Here is an 18909-nt window from a genome sequence, read left to right as displayed (position 1 = left end):
CCTCTGAGGCGGCGGCCGGGCCCGGGCGGGGCGGGAGCGGGCCGGGCCGGAGCCGCAGCGCCGAGGGCTGCTGGCGGGCGGAGGCTCGGCCATGGGCGATTACCAGATCTCGGTGGAGGAGCTGAACGAGCTCCTGTCTAACGGGAGCGGCTGCTACAGCCTGCCCAGCGCGCACAGCAACGAGGTGGTGCCGCGCATCCACGTGGGGAACGCGTGAGTGCGCCGGAGCGGGGCCGGGCGGGGGAGCCGAGCAGGCCCGGCCCGGGGGGTGCGGGGGGCGGAGGGGCCGGGCCGGGTGCGGTGCCCGGCGGGCAGAGGGCCGGGCCGGGCCGGGGCGGGTGCGGTGCCCGGCGGGCAGAGGGCCGGGCCGGGCCGGGGCGGGTGCGGTGCCCGGCGGGCAGAGGGCCGGGCCGGGCCGTGAGGCGCGGAGCGGTCACCGAGCAGCTCCCGGTGCTTCGAGCCGGGGGCAGCCAGGCTGCAGGACGGGATCGGTTGGATCTCAGCGGGCCCTGCGGGGTTTGTTTTTTACACCACATCATGATCTCAGTTATCTGCTCCAGTCCTGTCCTATCCTGCTGATTCTCCTTCCACTTTTTGGTCCATCTCCTTGTGAAATTCGGGATTTTTTTTTTTTTTTAAATACAAGTATATTATACCGGGTCCCTGTTCTTACTTTAGGTTTGTACGTCCTACAAGTCAAGATCGTAGGTTGTCACTAACTTACTCCTAAGGCAGACCAAATTATATTTGTTACTGCAGGTTGGTGCAGACATGCAGGTGTAGAGATGGCACTGAAATCAGTCAGAAGCCAGTCTGGTGTCCGACAGCCACCATCTCCTTCATACTTACAGCACTTACCTGGAGAAAAGGAAGTCATAGCTTGGAAGCTGATTTGTGCATTAAATAATTTAAAAAGAACTTCGAACACAGCTACTACAGAGTCGTTTTCATTGTTCAGTAATTTATTTTATTTATAGAGTATGGATTTTAATATGTTCACCTGCAAGCGTGTGTCAGAACAGATAATGCATGTATAAGTTGCACAGTGGAAAATCTGTCTAGAGGAAATCTTGACTGTCGAGAAAGACTTTTTATGTAAAAAGTGACAAACAGAAATATCTGAAGCACAGGAACAGTTCGGCTGGTAGTTGGATAAACAGAAAACATGCAGTTGGATTGTCAGTGTTTCTTAAAGAATGCTGAAAAATTGTAGAGAGCAGCTAAAAGTAAGAAATAACTTTGTGGCTGAAAAAACTATTTCACAATTGGAACAGATAATCTACTTAATTTGTCAAGACTTAAGAGGCAATAATATCTTTGAAGCATCCACAGAGAGTTAAGCTAATGCTGAGGTCTAGTTGAATAGATGGATTTGCATTAAGATTTGGTCACTGCATGGTGAACTTTGACATTCTCTAACTGGAAATAATATTAATTCTTAAGAGGATGTTTGGTATCAAGTGGAGTTGAGGTATACTCTGCATTGAAGCAGCATTTGCTATATTAATCATTCTGAAAGAATATGAATTTCCAGCATAATTTTGAGCTTCATGTCCAGCTTTTTTACTCTTGCTGTGTGTAATATAGGGTCACGTTTTGGATAACAAGCAACAGAGATTTTATAACAATAAAACTTCACAGAGCAGCCAGAGTAGGGGGATTGGAATGCCAACTTGATATGAAAGCAAACAGGAACTCACAGGAAAAAATTCAAACCTCTGAGGGAGATTCAGAAACTTATGCTGGTTACATTTTAGAAGATTTTGCACAGCAGTGCGGCTGTCTCTCCTTAAGAGTAACTCATCTTTAGATAAAAACTACAACAAAGAGACATTGAGGCTGATGAGCTTAAATTGGGTCGCAGTGTAGAGTAACAGTTTATCTGTCAAGTGACTGGAAGTTGCAGGCAGAGCCAAAGTAATGGATCTTCCAGGCAATACACAAAAGTCAAAATTAATGAAAATGCAGAGATAAAATGATAAAATATTTTTAAATTATGGGTTTCCATATTACCATAGGCAATTCTGACCTCTCAAGAAGATTAGACAAAATTTGTGAAGATAAGAGTAAAAATGTTATAGCCCTAAAACAAGAATTGTATAGGTGATAGACTAGCACAATTATATATTTTTCAAACAGTAACGAAATAACAATTTGGGATGCACTGCAAGTGCACATCATTGTGTGTTTCTGTATATGTGGAGATGTGTTTCATGTAACATCTTAATCTGACCAGAAGGGTTGGACAGAATTCATTTTTATCAGGGCTGCAGGTGACACAAAAATGGGGACAAGAGGGAGCAGTCAGCACACTGGAGGGTGGGAGGCTTTTTATCCAGAGCACCCATTTTTGTGAAAAGCAGTGTTTTACCTGAAAATGGACAGGCTTAGATTGCTGAACTGCTGACTAAGGGCATTTGTCTGTGGGGTTTTCCCCACATGCCTGGAAACCTGTAACGATTCTGGCCTTGTCTCCAGAACTGTATTTGGTAAAAATGTTCTGGTTTTGAATGCCCAATCTTACTTTTTCTGTCTGCTTTGATGTATGTGGGTAACCCATGAAGCAATTCTTTGTTCTTAATGTGCTAGAAGTGCAGATGTGTTGTAAGGAGTATGGAGGGCATTCTCCCAAAATTAATATTAAATTCAGTGACTCTACGGGAAGTGTTGGTAAGGAAACAATTTTCCATAGACAGGACAGTGCAAATTAAAATGTGTTAATAGGCTGGCATTTTTTGCCATTAAAAACTTGGTTTATTTGTTTATAATTCCATATGCCAATAGTTCACAGCCTCGTGTAGTCTAAAGTGCTGATGAATGGTTCTCCAAAGCCTGTGTTTTGTGGCTGGTAAAATAATTAATCTCTGTTCAAAAGAAACACTTCTTACTGGTGTTTCTCACAGGATGAGGAACTCTAAATCTCCCCTATTGAGCATGGATGAGATTCTGTGGTTTTTTTCAGGAACCAGATGAAGCTGATGTTAGCATCTCTCTGCTATTTGAAGGAGCTAGCATTTCAACATCCAACATGATGCAGCTGGAATGAAATGTTAAGGATGAGAGGGATCCAAGGACTGTTTGGAAAGGGAGAAACAAATGGCATACAAATTCTCTCTTTTTCACCTCTAGCTGTGTAAGAAAATCATCTGTAAAATCTGCAAAAATCATTCACTGGGAATGAGTTTGCCTCCAAGGAAGCCAGTCTGTTGCCACATTCAACCATGATTTCAGGATGGGAGTTCCTGTTGATGTTGAACAGTCAGATACATGCTGATCTATATAATGTTAATTAAACCATATTCTCACCCTACTAAGCATAGGAACTCACTGCTGAATTAACACTTTTTGGTTTGGCCTTGCTCTGTAGGATTTTTGTGTTGAAAGCAGAATTCTCCAGACACTGAAACTTCTCCCCTGGCACAGATGATGTCCTGCCAGATGGAAAATCTGTCAGCATTTGTTTGGGTAATGAAGTCTTACAAATATTTGGTTCATTGCCATAGTTGCTTGGTACAGACAGCAGAAAATGTAGAAGCTTCAGTCATGCATAAATCTTCATCTGCTTTCACTAGAATTTAAGGGGTGTGCAGTCATCAGGAAGAAAGGAATTCTCAAGAGTTCATGGCCTTGAATTACACCAAAATTGTGAGTGAATGGACTCAGAGATTCATATAGATGTAAACTGACTAATTTGGGTGTTTAAGTTTTTAGATTACCTAAGTGTCCAGCCAGAAGCCCTGGATGCATTGCCATCTCACAGAAACCTGTCCAAAATGATACTGCACAAATGCTTATCTGGAGTTCAGCTTAATATTAAGACCTCTTGTATTTGCAATTTATGAGTTGAGCTGTAGGGAGTTTTTAAAAAATATTTCTGTTTCCATATCCAGTTAAACACATACTGAAAGCTGATTTTAAAAACAATCTGTCTTTTCACACAGCATGCAGGAACTGAGTTATCCTTCAGCTCAAGTTTTCTGTCACATCCTGCTAATCTTGACCAGTGGGGCTTAGATTTTACTAGGAGACCAGGTGGTGTGATAAAACATGTGGGGTTTTTTTCTTCCCAGGAAAAGTGAGGCAATATTGCAGCTGACATTTGGAAATAATCAGAATCAGACTGAAAAGTAGTGGGATTATGGCAAAAAGGAGTTAATGCTCTCCTGATATCACTTAATGGTTAGCTCCTCTTACTGCAGATTGCATGCCAGGGCACAGCAGAGACTGGTGCATGGTCAGCTGTGTTCCTGAGCAGATGGGTTCTTTGCCATTGTGCATCCTGGAGCTTTTATCAAAGCTTATGGCATTATTACTGGATCTAATTAATTGTCATCATCAAGACTGAAAGGCATGATTATTATCATCCAGCTCAATTATTCACTAAGAGAGTAGGTGACTTTTAGCCACCTAAAGATGGAAGCTGGTGGTTTTGCTACAATTATTGGGAAAACTGAGGAGTTGGAAAGGACTAAGCTGACCTGAAAGTCCTGAATGCTTTCTTAAGCACTTTAGCATCTTAAACATCACTCATCTGGAGTCTGTCACGTTCAGATACTGATTTCAGCTAAGACACTGAAAATTGTAACACTTGTGATGGAAAGACTTGAGTCTCAAAGGCTGAATGATATCTCTGTGTTGCTGGCCTCTGCATAGCCTTGACAGATCTTTCCAAGGCTTCAGAGGTGTTGAAGAGCACAGGGCGTAGGACTACACCTCTTAGTAGCCCTTAGATGAGTCTTCTGAAGATTTAAGTAACATTTACTCACTTACTTTCTTCTTGTGGCCTGATAAGAAGTCAGTGCTGTTTCACAGTGCTTAAAATTGCCCCCTAAAATGTCAGTTTGTCTGGGCTGCCTGCAAAAGTAGCAAGTACTGCTTATCAAGTTCTGCAGCACTGGTACCTGACAGTGGAGGTTTGTTATAACTGGGTTTTAAATTATTTTATGTGGATAATAATTAATCTTAGAAGTTAATGTGTTATCATCTCCAGTATTTTCCTAGTTTGGTCAGAATTTTATGCCACAGTAGGATCTCACAGATGCAGATTCATTTTCATGTGTGCATTCCTCAGCTGACAGCCAAGGAAGCAGCATTCTCTCATGCACAAGTAGTGACTATGGCTCTGAATATTTTTGTGAATTTATAACCTGTAGCCAATTCACTTTTGGGCACAGCACATTGGCATCTATTAACAGAAAAATTAAAGGGTTTGGTTATCAATACCTAAATACTGAGATGATTCACCAAATTCTAATAATTTTCTTGACACTTTTTGTCATGCAGGTTCATAGCCAAGAACATTATGAGGCTGCAGCGCCTGGGGATAACCCATGTTCTGAATGCAGCAGAGGGGAAATCATTCATGCATGTGAACACTAATGCAGAGTTCTATGAAGGCACAGGCATCAGATACCATGGCATTAAAGCTAACGATACACAGGAGTTCAACCTCAGCCGCTATTTTGAGGAGGCAGCTGATTTTATTGACAAAGCCCTTTCCCAGAAAGATGGTAAGGCAAACTGAAATACCTTTCTACCATGTTTTCTGTGCACTGCATATGTTTCTTAGAGATTTGCTGTTTAAAATGCTTCTTTGCTCATATTATCCACAGAACAACCAAGTGAAAAATTCAGATAAAGGCCCTGAATCAAAGGCACAAGAATGCACAATAAGACAGCTTAGTTTTGTGTTTATACATGTAGGTCTCCAGTACATGGCAAAGGGAAGTCTGTCACTGTAGGGGTGACTTTGAAATGGGAAACAGCTGCTGCATCTTATTATAGCTTCTTTCTGGGAAGAGATGTTTCTACTTTTCCTTAGAAATGTTAAATCACATTAAAAAGATTCTTAAAAAATAAGTTAATGGTCTAAAAGTTGTTTAAGGACATTAGAAATTACAATTTAAAGGCAGGAGTGATATAAGTAATAGAAGTACTAAAGAGTAGTCACATAACCTGTTACATGGATATTTTCCAAATGTACAGTAGGAATACAGCTGCCACCTTACAGTCTTTATTACATGAAGTCATTACATTATTTTATGTGTTGATTGCCTCTATTTCCTAGGATTGCAGGAAAGTTGAAGGTTATATTTGCAATGTTGCTTATTGCCACATTTCTCTGTAGTGTGTTTCCTCAGAGCAGAAATCCTAGGACATAGTGCAGTGGGACAGATGGTGTTTGTGTTGTCTAACTATTTCAACATTCCAGTTATTTCTGCACATGCTTAATTTCCTTCTTGCTTCATGACTGAGCATTGAATCAGAGGAATGAGAACTCCCACAGTTCTAGAAGCTTTCTCTGAAACAGGCAAAGAGGTTCTGGAGCTTTGACAAATGGAAATAAATTCTACATCCAGTTTGAAGACGTATGAAAAATTCTAAAAATTAAATGCAGCTCTTGCAGTTAGCATTGTGACTCACTGAAACAGGCTGCAAGGGGAGAGAAGGGTTTGCTGTGCCATGGCTGTACCTGCTCAGTTTAATCTCAGTAGTTTCAGGGTCGGTAAATTCAGAGTCAATCTGGATTTGCAGCAGTTCATTTGCTGATTCTTTCAGCCTTAGCAGCTGTTTAGCACACCCACCACTGGTTTTTTAACGTGGTAAACAAAGAGGAACTTTGGAGCTGGGTGATGTTGGAGTCAGTTTTAAGATTACCTGGCTACTGCTAATTGTTAGTTTTGTTTGACATTGAAGTGTAGAGTCAGGATAGTGAAGAGAAGAGGAATATAATAGTGTTCTCCTTCAATTTCATTCTAGTGTGCAGTGCCTGAAGGTCTGGAAGGCAGGTCTGGTATCCTGCAGGTCTGGAAGGCAGCCCTTCAGCCACTGCCTTTCACAGAGAAAGGCTAGAAACCTTTTTGCTGCTGACCACTTGCTGAAAAGTCAATTCTCTTCCATGTATATTATCAAGAATCTCTAAATTTTGCTAATTTATTACTACAGGCTCTCAAGAAATGTTGAGAATTAATTATTTTAGCTCTTTTACCATGATTTGCCTTGAGCTGAGAAGCTTTTGCTGTTTAAGGCAAATGTGGTAACAGGATTTCTGTTGGTGTGATTCAAAGCAAGTTGTAATTATGATAGGAGTGTGTGTGTATGGTTCAGCTTGTTTTCTTGTCTCAAAAAACAATTTACTCTGGAGAGTAGACTGGGACCACATGTCCTACTGCATTTGGGAAGGAGAAAATTTCTGGAAAAGCAGATCAAAGAGGAAGAAGCTGAGAAACAGTAAAATCAGGTTTGATCTCTCAAAGGGAGCAGTGGCCTGCTTTTTTGTTTTTGGATACCTCACTGTTGGAACCCACTCCCCATGTGGTGGGTTAACCTTGGCTGGACACCAGGTGCCCACCAAGCCATGGCAGCACATCCCTGCCTCAGCTGGACAGAGAAAAATAAAACAAAATATGGCTCAAGATAAGGGCAGGGAGATCACCCAGCAATTACCATCCCAGGCACAAGAGAGTCAGGAAGTTAATTTCACTTAATGCCAATCAAATCAGAGTAGGGGAATGAGAAACAAAATCAAACCTTAAAAGACCTTCCCTCTACCTCTCCTTTCTTTCCACGTTCAGCTTCATTCCCTATTTCTCTGCCTCCTCATGCCAAGCAGCACAAGGGGACAGGGAATGGGGATTGCAGCCAGTTAATCACACATTTCTGATGAACACACACCTTCCTCTTCATTCTCTTCCCCTGCTCCAGTCTCACCCACAGGAGACATCCAAGAACTTCTCCAATGTGAGGCCTTCCCAGAGGCTGCAGCTTTGCGTTACGTGCTCTGGCTGGATCCCTTCTCCATGGGGCACCATCCTCCAGGAGCAGTTTGCTTTAATGCAGGACTTCCACAGGTTCACAAATCCTGCCTGGAAACCTCTTCCAGCATGTATTCCTCTAGCCATGGAGCCACAGGTCCTGCTCCAGTGCTGCCTTCCCATGGGTCATGGCCTCCTCTGGGCATGTCCCCTGGCTCTGGCACTGGCATGGGGTCCCCATGGGCTGTAGGGGGGTGTCTGCTCTGCTCTGCTCTGGACCTGCATGGATTGCAGGGGGACAGCCTGCCTCACCATGGCTGCAGGGGGATCTTCTCTCCAGGGCCTGGAATTCCCTCTCCTCTTCTGCTTTCACTGACCTGGGTGTCTGCAGAGGTTTTTTTTTCACATATTCTCACTCCTCTCATTCACCTGCTGTTGTGCAGCAGGTTTTTTTTCCCCCATGTTAAATATGTTACCCCAGAGGTGCTCCCACTGTCACTGGATCCAGCTGGCTCTGGCTGTTCTGCATACAGGGGAAGCCTCTGGCATCTTCTCACAGAAGGCACCCCTGTGGCCCCCCCACCACCAAAATGTTGCCATGCAAACTCAATACAACTCACCTAATATGTAGAGTAAGTTCCCTAATCAATCAGCTGGAAGCATTTTATTGGTGCTGACAAACAGCATGGTTTGTGTTTCTGCCTCTTGTCTCTGCAGAGGAGGCAGCTTCATCTACTTGAGTGTTGATGTGGCCTCATAAATAGCCAGAGAAGTGGCCAGGTGTGATGCAGCATGGAGTTAGTGCAGCAGTTGGCAGCAATGCAGCAGAAAGGCTGGATAGCTTTGAAGAGATGCAGTACATGCCAAACAGCATATTTGTCTTCAGTGTATTTTAAACTTCATTTATTTGTGCTCTTTGGTACTGGTCATCTTTAGGGGCAAAGCTTGTCAAACCCAACAAAGACTGAAGAAGTGCAGTGAATAGACATAGTTTGACTCTTGTGATACAGCAAAATCTGTTTCAGTGAGATTGTTTGACATGCAACCTATTTTTTTTCCTTTTGCATTACCCTTGCTCACAGACTGTGTAGCTACTACCAGTGTGAACACCTTTCTTCCAACTGCAGCATGTCTCCTGTAGCATTTCAGTTCTCAAGCTGTGAAAGGACTGTTATCAATACACTCCATATCCTAGCTGTTTCCTGTAACAGTGTGGGGTTTAGGTGGTGCTTGCTGCTACCTCCATCTTATTCCCCAATAAGCATCTCCTGTGGAAAAGCAGCTTGGGTAAGCATCCAGGCAAAGCAGGCAAGTCCACACACCACACTCACCATGGTTAGCTCAGCAAGGAGAGGCAGAAGGGCTTTTTGTATGGTCACTTCCAGTGAGGTTTATTTCAGCAGGCCAAAGGGGAACCAGAGACAAAAGACAGATGATGTGCTCTGCACAAGGTTAAGTAGGGGAGGGCACGGGGAAGCACAAAGGGTAGGGAAAGGGGATTGGCTTTCAGGGAAGATGGGGCTGGCCATCAGAGTACCACAACCAAGGAGGAAACAGGGAAAGGAGAAACCAGGAGAATTTGGGATTTATGGGGAAGGAAACTGGGATGGATCGGTGTTAAGCAAGAGTTCATTGGGAAGTTTTTTTCTGTCTGCCCAAGTGGGAGAAACTATGGTTAGTCTCTCCAAGGCAATGCTCTGGGGATTTCCCTGAGGGGGAAGGATTTAAAGGATTCCACAACTCCCCTGTTTTTTCTTACTATGAAGACTTCTGCAGACACTTAACTAAACAGGAAAACATGAGCAAAACAATAAAAACAATGATTACAATCCAAAAAATTCCTTTAACAAAAGATGAAACCCATCTTGTCAACCCCCATTGTCTGAAAAGTTCATTGATCCAATCTGGGTTCTTTTCCACCTTTAAGTCCTTTATTTGTTCCCTCCGCTTCTGGTTGCTTGCACGGATAGATTCTGAGTGTGAGGAAAGGTTGAGGCAGCACATCCCTTCCAAGTCTTGGCAGCCATATCCACGGGCAGGCAGCAAAAAGTCTGTTATTCCCTGTTGCTTTCAGACACCCCATTGAGCTGTGACTGTGTCCCTGCAGGCCAGGTGTTCGTGCACTGCCGGGAGGGCTACAGCCGCTCGCCCACGCTGGTCATCGCCTACCTGATGCTGCGGCGGAGCATGGACGTGCGCAGCGCGCTCTGCGCCGTGCGCCAGAAGCGCGAGATCGGCCCCAACGACGGCTTCCTCAGGCAGCTGTGCCAGCTCAACGAGCGCCTGCTGAAGGAGGGCAAGATCAAGCCCTAGAGCACGGCACAGCAGCGGTGGTTTTTTCAGCTCCCCAAAGCTTTAGAGGAAGGCTTAGGCGCTTCAGAGACGCAAATTTCAACCACCGCGCTAAAGCGAGACGGAATTCCTGCTTGTCTAGTGAAAGAACCTCCTGGAACTCTGTGACTCTTTCGAGATGGGACAAAGTTGTGTCACTGTTTGGAGCTGTTGCCATAAAGAGATGTTTTTAGAGGGGTAACTCCAGTGATAAGAGCTGTCTTCACACACATTGCAGAGCCCTTGCAGATTCCATAGCATATGTGGTTTGCATTGACATTGAATGTGATTTATTTAAGCTTTGTCTTTAGTCTCACCAGTTCCCAAAAGTTCCCAACACATCTCTTCACTCACTCTTAATAAGAGCACTGTAATTTCTAAAGCTTCTTTTTCATGCACACAGGTGCCTAAAGTTTGAATGTAGGAGCTTCAAGGAATGGGAAGCATATATACAAATGCACAGATGCATTCACTTGGAAAATAAAGTGCATGTAGTGTTTTGTGTGGATTTATGCAATTCACAGTGTGAGAGTAAAGCCATTCAGAGCCCATGCTTGATGCACCCTGTCTTTCCAAGATTAGTTTTTTATCTCTTCTGTTACGATGGACATGAAATAGTCTGTTATTAAATACTCTTTTATTTTTATTTTGAAATCATACTAGAAAAAGAATGTCAAGAGCAAATGCTGAGGGAAGAACTTGAACAAGGAAGAAATAATACTTGTATTTAGAAATGTTTGTGGTGGATGTATAGTTAAGACCTAAGTATCCTAATATAATGCCTTTCAAAGCTTGTATGGAATTACAGTGTCTTTATCTCTTCTTTATTCTCACTGTTCAGTGACAGAATGGAATGACCACACATGCAGATTACTTCCAGAACAGGTGTGCTTACAAAGCAGTTTGCAGAAGAACACTCTTGACTTCTTGGATTGCTTGCATGGTATCATTAAATAAAAATGAGCATTGTAATGTACCACACCGTATAGGAAATATTTACATTCTATTCAAATAAACGATGACTTGATTCTGTTTACTACAGATGAAATGAGTCATTGCAGTGTTGGGAGAGGGAGCTTTGTTTGTACTGTGCCTGACTTAGTGTGTGAATGTGTACCTGTGAGTTACAGCACTGTATTCATGCAAATGATCTCCCACTGCAAACTGGAACTGTTGGTTAAACCATCACAAACCAGGGTGACTGTTCCATTCTCACCTGTGCTTTAATGTAGTTCTAGAATGAAAAACCTTAACACTGTTTTAAACAGAAACACTGCATTAGTGACACATGTGATCCCAGGTGTAGTTTTGTGTATTCAGTGCAGCAATCAGAAGTCACAAAGGACATGCCTGCATTGTTTCACTGCTGTTGGTGGGGCTGTGTGGTTTGGAGGTGTGGGAGTGGCATTGGAGGCTCTGGACAGCAAGGTAAGGTTCTTGAAGTTAAACTCCAGAGGTGATTATTCTGCTTGAGCTCCAGTCTTCCTGTTTTTCCTTCCACAGGATGGAGCTGCCACATCAAGGAGCCTTTTCTCTGTTATGTCCTTCAAGTGACAGTGGAGGAGCACTCTGTGTGGTGTTGCCTGTCACATCTCCACAGTCAGTCAGTATTCAGTGCTTGCTTTGAATCAGGATGGTTCAGTAATAACAAGCAGTAGTCAATCCCACTAGCTATTTACACACCTGTTTGCTTTCTCCCATTGATCCATATAATCAGGAGTAGACTAATTGCTTCTTCAAAACTCCCAGTTACTAATTTCATGTTGTGTGAAATAGGAGTAGTGGCTTTAGAAATAGGAATACTGGCCTTACCTTTTCTACAATGCTGACTTTTCATACTGCAGTCTAATTTATAAATTACCCTTTTAAAATTTTTACTATAAACATGGATTATTTTTTTTGTCTTGTCTCACACCATATATTGTTAACACCTATTTGCACTATAAGGAAGAAAAAGGGAAATTCACATTGGATGCACTTTATCTTTCACCTGTTACGTGGAAGTCAAAATTCCAGTCCATTAAAGAGCTAAGGAACCATTAGGCATTAGACCTTTGTTACTCTTCAGTAGATTGTAAGAAGGCTGGTAGTTGTCAGACTGGAACCAGAATGGTTTATTAAAATTGAGTCTGTTTACCTTATGGTGATGTTTCTGTAGTTGTCAGTATCAGGAAATACTGAAAATCAAAACAGGGGAATATGTTCTTATATTCAAGATAATATTTTCCTTCATGGGACACTGACCACTCTTATGGTAACTCTGGCCCATTTGTCTCAGTATAACAAAACTGATTTAGCAAATGTTTTGTAATATAAGGGTGGAGAGGCATAAGTAAGACAACATTATAAATTGGTTTTAAAAGTGAGACAGTATATCATATTTAAAATTACTGACAGGCAACTCAGCAACGAAACCATTTCTGCTTTTAGAGCAGGCTAAAAATAGTTAAAATGTCAGAGCACTGCTCCATTAATGGATCATACCCTTCCTCTGAGTCTTGCTCTCCAAGTACAGTCATGTTGCAAATTCCTCTGGCCAGGAAGATCTTGTATGTCTCTTACCCACAATGATATGCTGTAAACTTCTAAATTTCTCTTCCTGATTGTAGAAGGAAAGGTTATATAAAACATGAGAATGACAGCTTGCTTTCCTTGTAATATGAAATTGAGAATGTATTGGGGAAAATGGAGCTTTTTATTCCTCTGAAATTGCTGAGCACCTGCCCTTTGCTGTGAGATCTTCCTTACAAGAATGCTAATTTAGGAAGGTACATTTTAAAAGAACTGTTTGTTGCAAACAGCAACACTCTACTTTTGGAGTTTATAGTTCCTGGCCACAGCTAAAGTAGTGTAATCAGGATAGACATTAATGTGTTCATCCTGAATAGCAGTGTGGTGATTTCTGTGTGGATGGTACTGTGGAGAAGGGATGGTGTCTCTGTAAAATATCCATCTGTCATGGAACAAAGATCTCTGCCATGCCAAGTCTAGCCCAATGAAGGAAAATGCAATACCTTAGGGGTTTTTCTACTTAAGAGTTAGTGAAGTTAGAGAGGGGGCAAAGAGGGAAGGGGAGAAGCTACTCACATTTACAACAAGGAACAAAGATGAAAGTCCAGATGGACAGAATGATGATGCATGTAAAATGATGCTGCATGTAAAAACTCACCTACTCACACTGAACTGAATCTTTCTTAGCTGATGAATAAGTACAGGAAAGAAGTCTGTAACTGAAAATTAAGATTGAAAGCAAAAATAACATCTTGTAGTTCTTTGTTCATCCTTTGGTCCTGCAGTGGGGCTGCAGTGTGGATAGGAGTTGTACCTGGCATGCAGCTCTGCACCACAGTACTGCCAGGAACACTTCATGAGAGAATGGTGCACTGCTGAAAAGTGAACAGCCCATGAAGTTATTTCAAACTTAGAATGAATGGCATCTGAATGCAGAGCTAGCAGCCACAAAACATTGTATTGTAATTCCATTTTTGGGTGCTAAGGCTGTATTAAAATTGGACACCCTTTTCTTCTACAGTAATTATGATTGGTGATGTGAGAACTCATCTTCATAAAAGGCCTTGGAGATGAAAGGCACTGTGTATAATAATAATAATGCTGCATGTTTCTGAGTTGAAAAACAAATTTGTGTCAAATACATCCTCCTCCTCAGCAAAGAACAGCAGCAGAATATTAGCAATGTTTAATTTCATCATTTAGATACTTTCATTGAGCTGCCTTCTGCTGTCCAGAACTAATTAAATCTCTCATGCCAGAAGCAGAACTTTTTACCTTCTATTAAATTTTATATTAGTTCTGCTAGTTTGCTATGATGTTTTTAGCACAGAGACTATCTAGTGGAATCTGTCTTAGTTTAGCACAGAAGTTTCTTCTAAAATTACTTTCTGGGCTTCACCAGTGAGTAAAACTAGAAACAGAACAAGCCTGAGAGGTGTCTTTTAAGGATTTGCTGGTGAGAATTAGTGTCCTATTAATTTCTTCTGCAAATAAATCCTGAAAATAATGAAGTGTTGGTTGGGTGTTTTAATTGCAGTTCCTGTATGCTGATGTTGCTGGCTGGCTGGCTCACCAGATGGAGCTGTAGGCTTGTTATCCTTCCCTGGAGAGTCATCCCTGAATCCCTGAACTGTGCTGCTGTGTGAATCCAGTGAATTCCTACCACTGAAAAAGACAAGCTACCAGAATGACTTGGCAGTCTCTGGTAGAGAATAATAAGAATCCGTTCATTTTGGCTTCTTGCAGGAGATCACACCACAGTGTTCAGACTGTTGTATTCACTCTGTAGTCTGTGGCAGTGCAGAATTCTTCTGAGGCAGCTGAAATGTGATTGGGAAAGGCTGCATCATGGAAAAAAAAACCAAACAAACTGTTTGAGAAGCAAAGTTCTTGATCGTGTCAAAACCAGAATTCCTGGGCAGTGTGTGAAGTTTGAGCCATTGTCCACGGAGAGGCTGGAGCTGCACCTGTACAGCTTTGGGCTGGGATGCTGAGCAGAACCTCTCTGGCCAGGCGTGGGCAGGTGAGCACCTGGAGCTGGAAGTGACTGAACCAGTTTCAGGAACTGGTTTAGCTGTGTCTGCCTGCACTGCAGTGCTGCAGTGCCAGCGTTTCAGGATAGGTGCTTGAGTTCAGAAAGGAGCAGCAGTGGATTCAGGCCGTGTACAGATGGCAGTTAACTCCTGGTACCTGCTCCTGCTGCCTCTGATTCCTCCTTGGAACAGAGCACTGCTCTGGGCTGAGGTGGGGTTCACTTTATTCCCGGTGTTTTGGGTTTGTGCTGAGCACGGTGATGATCTTACAGAGATGTTTTTGTTACTGCTGAGCAGGGCTGACACAGAGCTGAGGCCTTTTCTGCTGGGGAGGGGCTGGGGGGTGAGAAAATGGGGGGAGACAGCTGAGCCCAAGGGGCCAAATGGGTAGCCCAGGCCATTTGGCACCATGCTCAGCATGTACAGCCTGCAGTGCTGCTGTTGGTTCTCCCCTGTAAGAGCTGCACGTGGAGCTCCTGCTCTGCCAGGGCTGGCTGAACACAGCCACTGCCCACAGGAGCAGTTCATGCCTCCCTTTGCTTGGCTGCACACGTGGCTTCTGCTTTTCCTGTTAGAATGTCTTTGTCTCATGCCATGACCATTGGGATTCTGTCCCCAGTCCTGCTTGGTGGGCAGTGAGCAAGTGTTGGACAAAGCTTTTTCTTGACTTAGAGATGGGGCAACTGAGAGGTGCTTTAAAAACTTTTATTTTATATTTCGTTTCATGAGAAGGGTGAGACAATACAGATGTTATAATTCATGACATCACAATCAGAGGTTAACTATTTCTTAATTACAGTACACTATAAGCATTTCTTGGCTGATCAGCTTTAGCTACACCATGCTGCAAATGCTTTAATCATCTAAAATTACTTTTTGTGGGTCTTGCTACAATGCATTTTTATAGTTCTATTTTTTTAAGCATTTAATATTTTTTGTAAGGCTATCTTTTGAAACTTGTTTCTATATCAATTTCTCAACAATATCTGCCTTATTTTATGGTATTTCTAAGTTAGTATTTCTTATTTTAAAGTTTGCAGACATGTATACTGCGTGACCTTTTTGTTAGGTTTTGAGCATTTTCTACAACTCCATTTCCCTGCGTGGGTTTGGCCCTGGCTGTGGACAGACCACAGCACGTGGCTGAGGATGGAATTGTTCAGCTCAGAGACAGCAGCTCAGCTCTGAATCCAACAGGTCCAGTGTCAGCCCCACCCTGGTAGTGAGGGCTCATTCTGAGAACACTATCCCTGACAACTCTTTTTGGTTTTTCCTGTGCTTCATTAACAGTACAAAAATCAAATTTTTGGGAGGGGACTGCAGCACTGCAGAAAGGACTGTGAGCAGGCAAGCAGCTACAGGGTGTGGAAGAATGTTTTTGTAGCTAAAGAATCTGGATGTCTGAGATTTGGGGTTGTTCCTGGCATCTCTTAGGCTGCCCTCCTAGCTTATGGACAAGAAGTTTTAAGCCACAAGCTAAATATAGCTTCTGGTTTTTCATTCAGAAAGTGTTTTGGTATTATTTCTCTGTGTGGGTTATACAGATAAATATAGTAGTTTATTACTATTATTATTAGTATTAGTATTAGTATTAGTATTATTATATAACCATTATTATATATAATTATATATTCTTATACAATATATATATTATATATTATATAATAACCATTAATATGTAGCAATTAATACAGGGGATTGATTGTTTAAGTACTTGGGAGAAGCTACATCAGGAAGATTTTTATGTTTTATGTGACAGTTGATTACTCTAAATGAGATTCTCTCCAGTAGGCCTGCACTAACAACAATAGCTTTTGGGAATATTACATGAAAAGAAATTAACAGAAGCTGAGCTTTGGTGGATGCATACAATTCTGAAGGCATTTAAACAAGGGAGTAAAGAGGTAGCAAGGACTCGGTGCCTACCAGCACTCAGCTTTGTTCTGCTCTCCTGTTCTCCTTGCCAGCTGTACTCCCAGCTGTGCTGTCACTTTGGACAAGGCTCTCTTGGAGAGTACCCACACATGCTGGTATTCCTGTCTGACAAAAATAATACCAAAATCCTTGTTTAGTTCCTGGTCCTTCAGGACTTCGAGTCCTTCACGGCTTGTTCAGTTTAGCTCTAAGCCAAAAATAGATTTACTACATGTAAGTAAGCAAAATTATGCTTAGAATAATTGCAATAGTTGGGAGTTTGGTTTCCTGTATTCGTGAGACCATCATTAACTGCTTTGACAAAAAGAGGAAGTTAATTAAAGATAATCGGTGCCACTGATGATGATGATTATAGAGAAAAAATAATGAGGAGGCAAATTATTTGACAACAGTCTGTATTAAAGAATGTGCTAAGAATATTTCCTGACTGGCTGAGGAGAAAAAATCTTGTAGAAAGAAAATAGTGTTTTGTTTTCCTCCATAAAAACAGAGTCATTTCTGAGATGGTGTGCTGGTTTTGTATTGGATGGTTGGATGCCTGAGGTGTGGGCTGGAGGAAAGGAGGAAGGGGAACTGACAGTGAGGGCACACTGTAGTGTGAAACACAAAGCATGATTTCTTTTAGACATTCCTTGGAGTATTTGGAAAGGAGAGCACTTCTAAGAATGCTGATTTCTAATTTTTGGAGTATTTGGAAAGGAGAGCAATTCTAAGAATGCTGATTTCTAATTTTTGGAGTATTTGGAAAGGAGAGCACTTCTGAGAGTGCTGATTTCTCATTTTTGGCTGAGCAAAAAACAAGGAAGGGAAGCACCTTCCCGTGTATTTCAGATGGCAGTGTTTCAGGACAGGACCATGGCAGAGAGCAGCTGTGCTGAAGCTCAGCCTCAGTGCCAGGTGCAGCTGCTGGGGGTGTTTGTGTGTGGATGAAGGGGTGAAATGTCCCCAGTCACTGCTGCTCTTCATCATCCAGGGCACACCAAGGGACAGCACACCACGTCACATTTGGTGACACCTCTTTTCCATACCCCACCAGGGGAATTGCCAGAATGGAATGCAAACCATTCTGAGCCTTGCAGTCACAGGGGAAAGTCAGACTGAATGGGTTTGGAATCTCTTCTACAGGAAATATTTTCCTGAGGAAGTCTGTGACAAGCATGGCAGGGACACACGTGTCCCTGTACTGCTTCAAGCAAACATTTTGTTTTCAGAAGCTGTGACAAGCTCAGTGTGGTATCTTAACCTTCCTAAAGGCTGAGATGCTTTCTGACTAATGTATTTAGCCTAAGATCATTTGCCAATCACTTGAAAGTGTATGTGGTCTTGAGACACTGAAATTATGATATTTTCATCACTATCATCTTGTTTTTGCAAGGAAGAATACCATATTTGAGATTTTGAAACATGATACATGAATACATCTTAGGCATAAACACCCTAGACCTAAAGTCCTGATTTTTCTCTTTTTGTTGGTTGGTTTTGTTGCTGTTCCATGGCTGGAAATCAGTCTGGCCAAGGTCTTGTGTTTAAAACAAGCAAATGTCCTGTATTCAACACTTCACACAAGTAGGAGTATGCAATGAATTTAAAGCAAATGCAAACGTGTTAGGTGGTTTTTCCCAAGAGTTAAAAATGTGAGAAAGAGCACATCAAAAATTATGATGTACAACATTCTGGCTGTTTAATTTAAAAAACACATTCCAAGCAAACTATTTTTAAGGAAAAGTAAACACAATAACTTCTCATATTGAAATGAAGCTCTTCCCTGTTTCTTCCAGTGTATTTGTGAAACAAAAGGTAGAGCTCCTTGTTTTGGAAAGGAGACAAAAAAAACTACCCTAACCCTAATCATTTCCCTGCAGAGACTGAAAAGCAGAATACCTGAACTACAGTTTCTAGATTTGCTCACTTTATACAGCGAGCAAAGGGAAGAGGAATAACAACAGCAAAATGTAAAAAGTCTGAAAAACCCTTGGAAAAGACAATAGCCAAAGTTTCAGATATGGATGCAGGCAGAAGCAGGTTTTAATTACACCATTGTTAGTAAAACTGCACAAAGGCTTGTCAGGTTGCAATTCATTGTAGTCTTGTCTATCACCTTTTGTTGCCAGGCTCAAAAAGGAGGTAGATAAGAGAAGTTTTTGCATAACAGTTGTAAAATATTGTCACTAACCCACCCCCACACACCCATTTTATTTCACACTGACAAAAGCTGAGATGAATGAGTTGTCTGGCCCTTCCCACTGTGTATAGTCATTGGCTGGCTTGGTTCTAAAAGGGATTTTAAAAAGGGGAATAATGTGCCTTTGCCCAGGATCTGAGGCTGTCAGGGTGCTGAAAAGCTG

General features: G+C 42.2%; 1 protein-coding gene across 1 annotated transcript; it reads left to right on the top strand.

Moving 5' to 3' along the window:
- Window positions 1-20: 20 nt before the first annotated feature.
- DUSP3 (dual specificity phosphatase 3) lies at window positions 21-11126 on the top strand. The gene is made up of 3 exons (XM_053965418.1): window positions 21-213; window positions 5284-5510; window positions 9862-11126. The coding sequence occupies exons 1-3, from the start codon at window positions 92-94 to the stop codon at window positions 10065-10067; spliced, it is 555 nt and encodes a 184-aa protein (XP_053821393.1). The 5' UTR covers window positions 21-91; the 3' UTR covers window positions 10068-11126.
- Window positions 11127-18909: the final 7783 nt, after the last annotated feature.

The sequence above is a fragment of the Vidua chalybeata genome, chromosome 26 (assembly GCF_026979565.1).
Source record: "Vidua chalybeata isolate OUT-0048 chromosome 26, bVidCha1 merged haplotype, whole genome shotgun sequence".
Taxonomy (NCBI): domain Eukaryota; kingdom Metazoa; phylum Chordata; class Aves; order Passeriformes; family Viduidae; genus Vidua; species Vidua chalybeata.
This window is presented reverse-complemented; position numbering and strand designations above follow the sequence as displayed.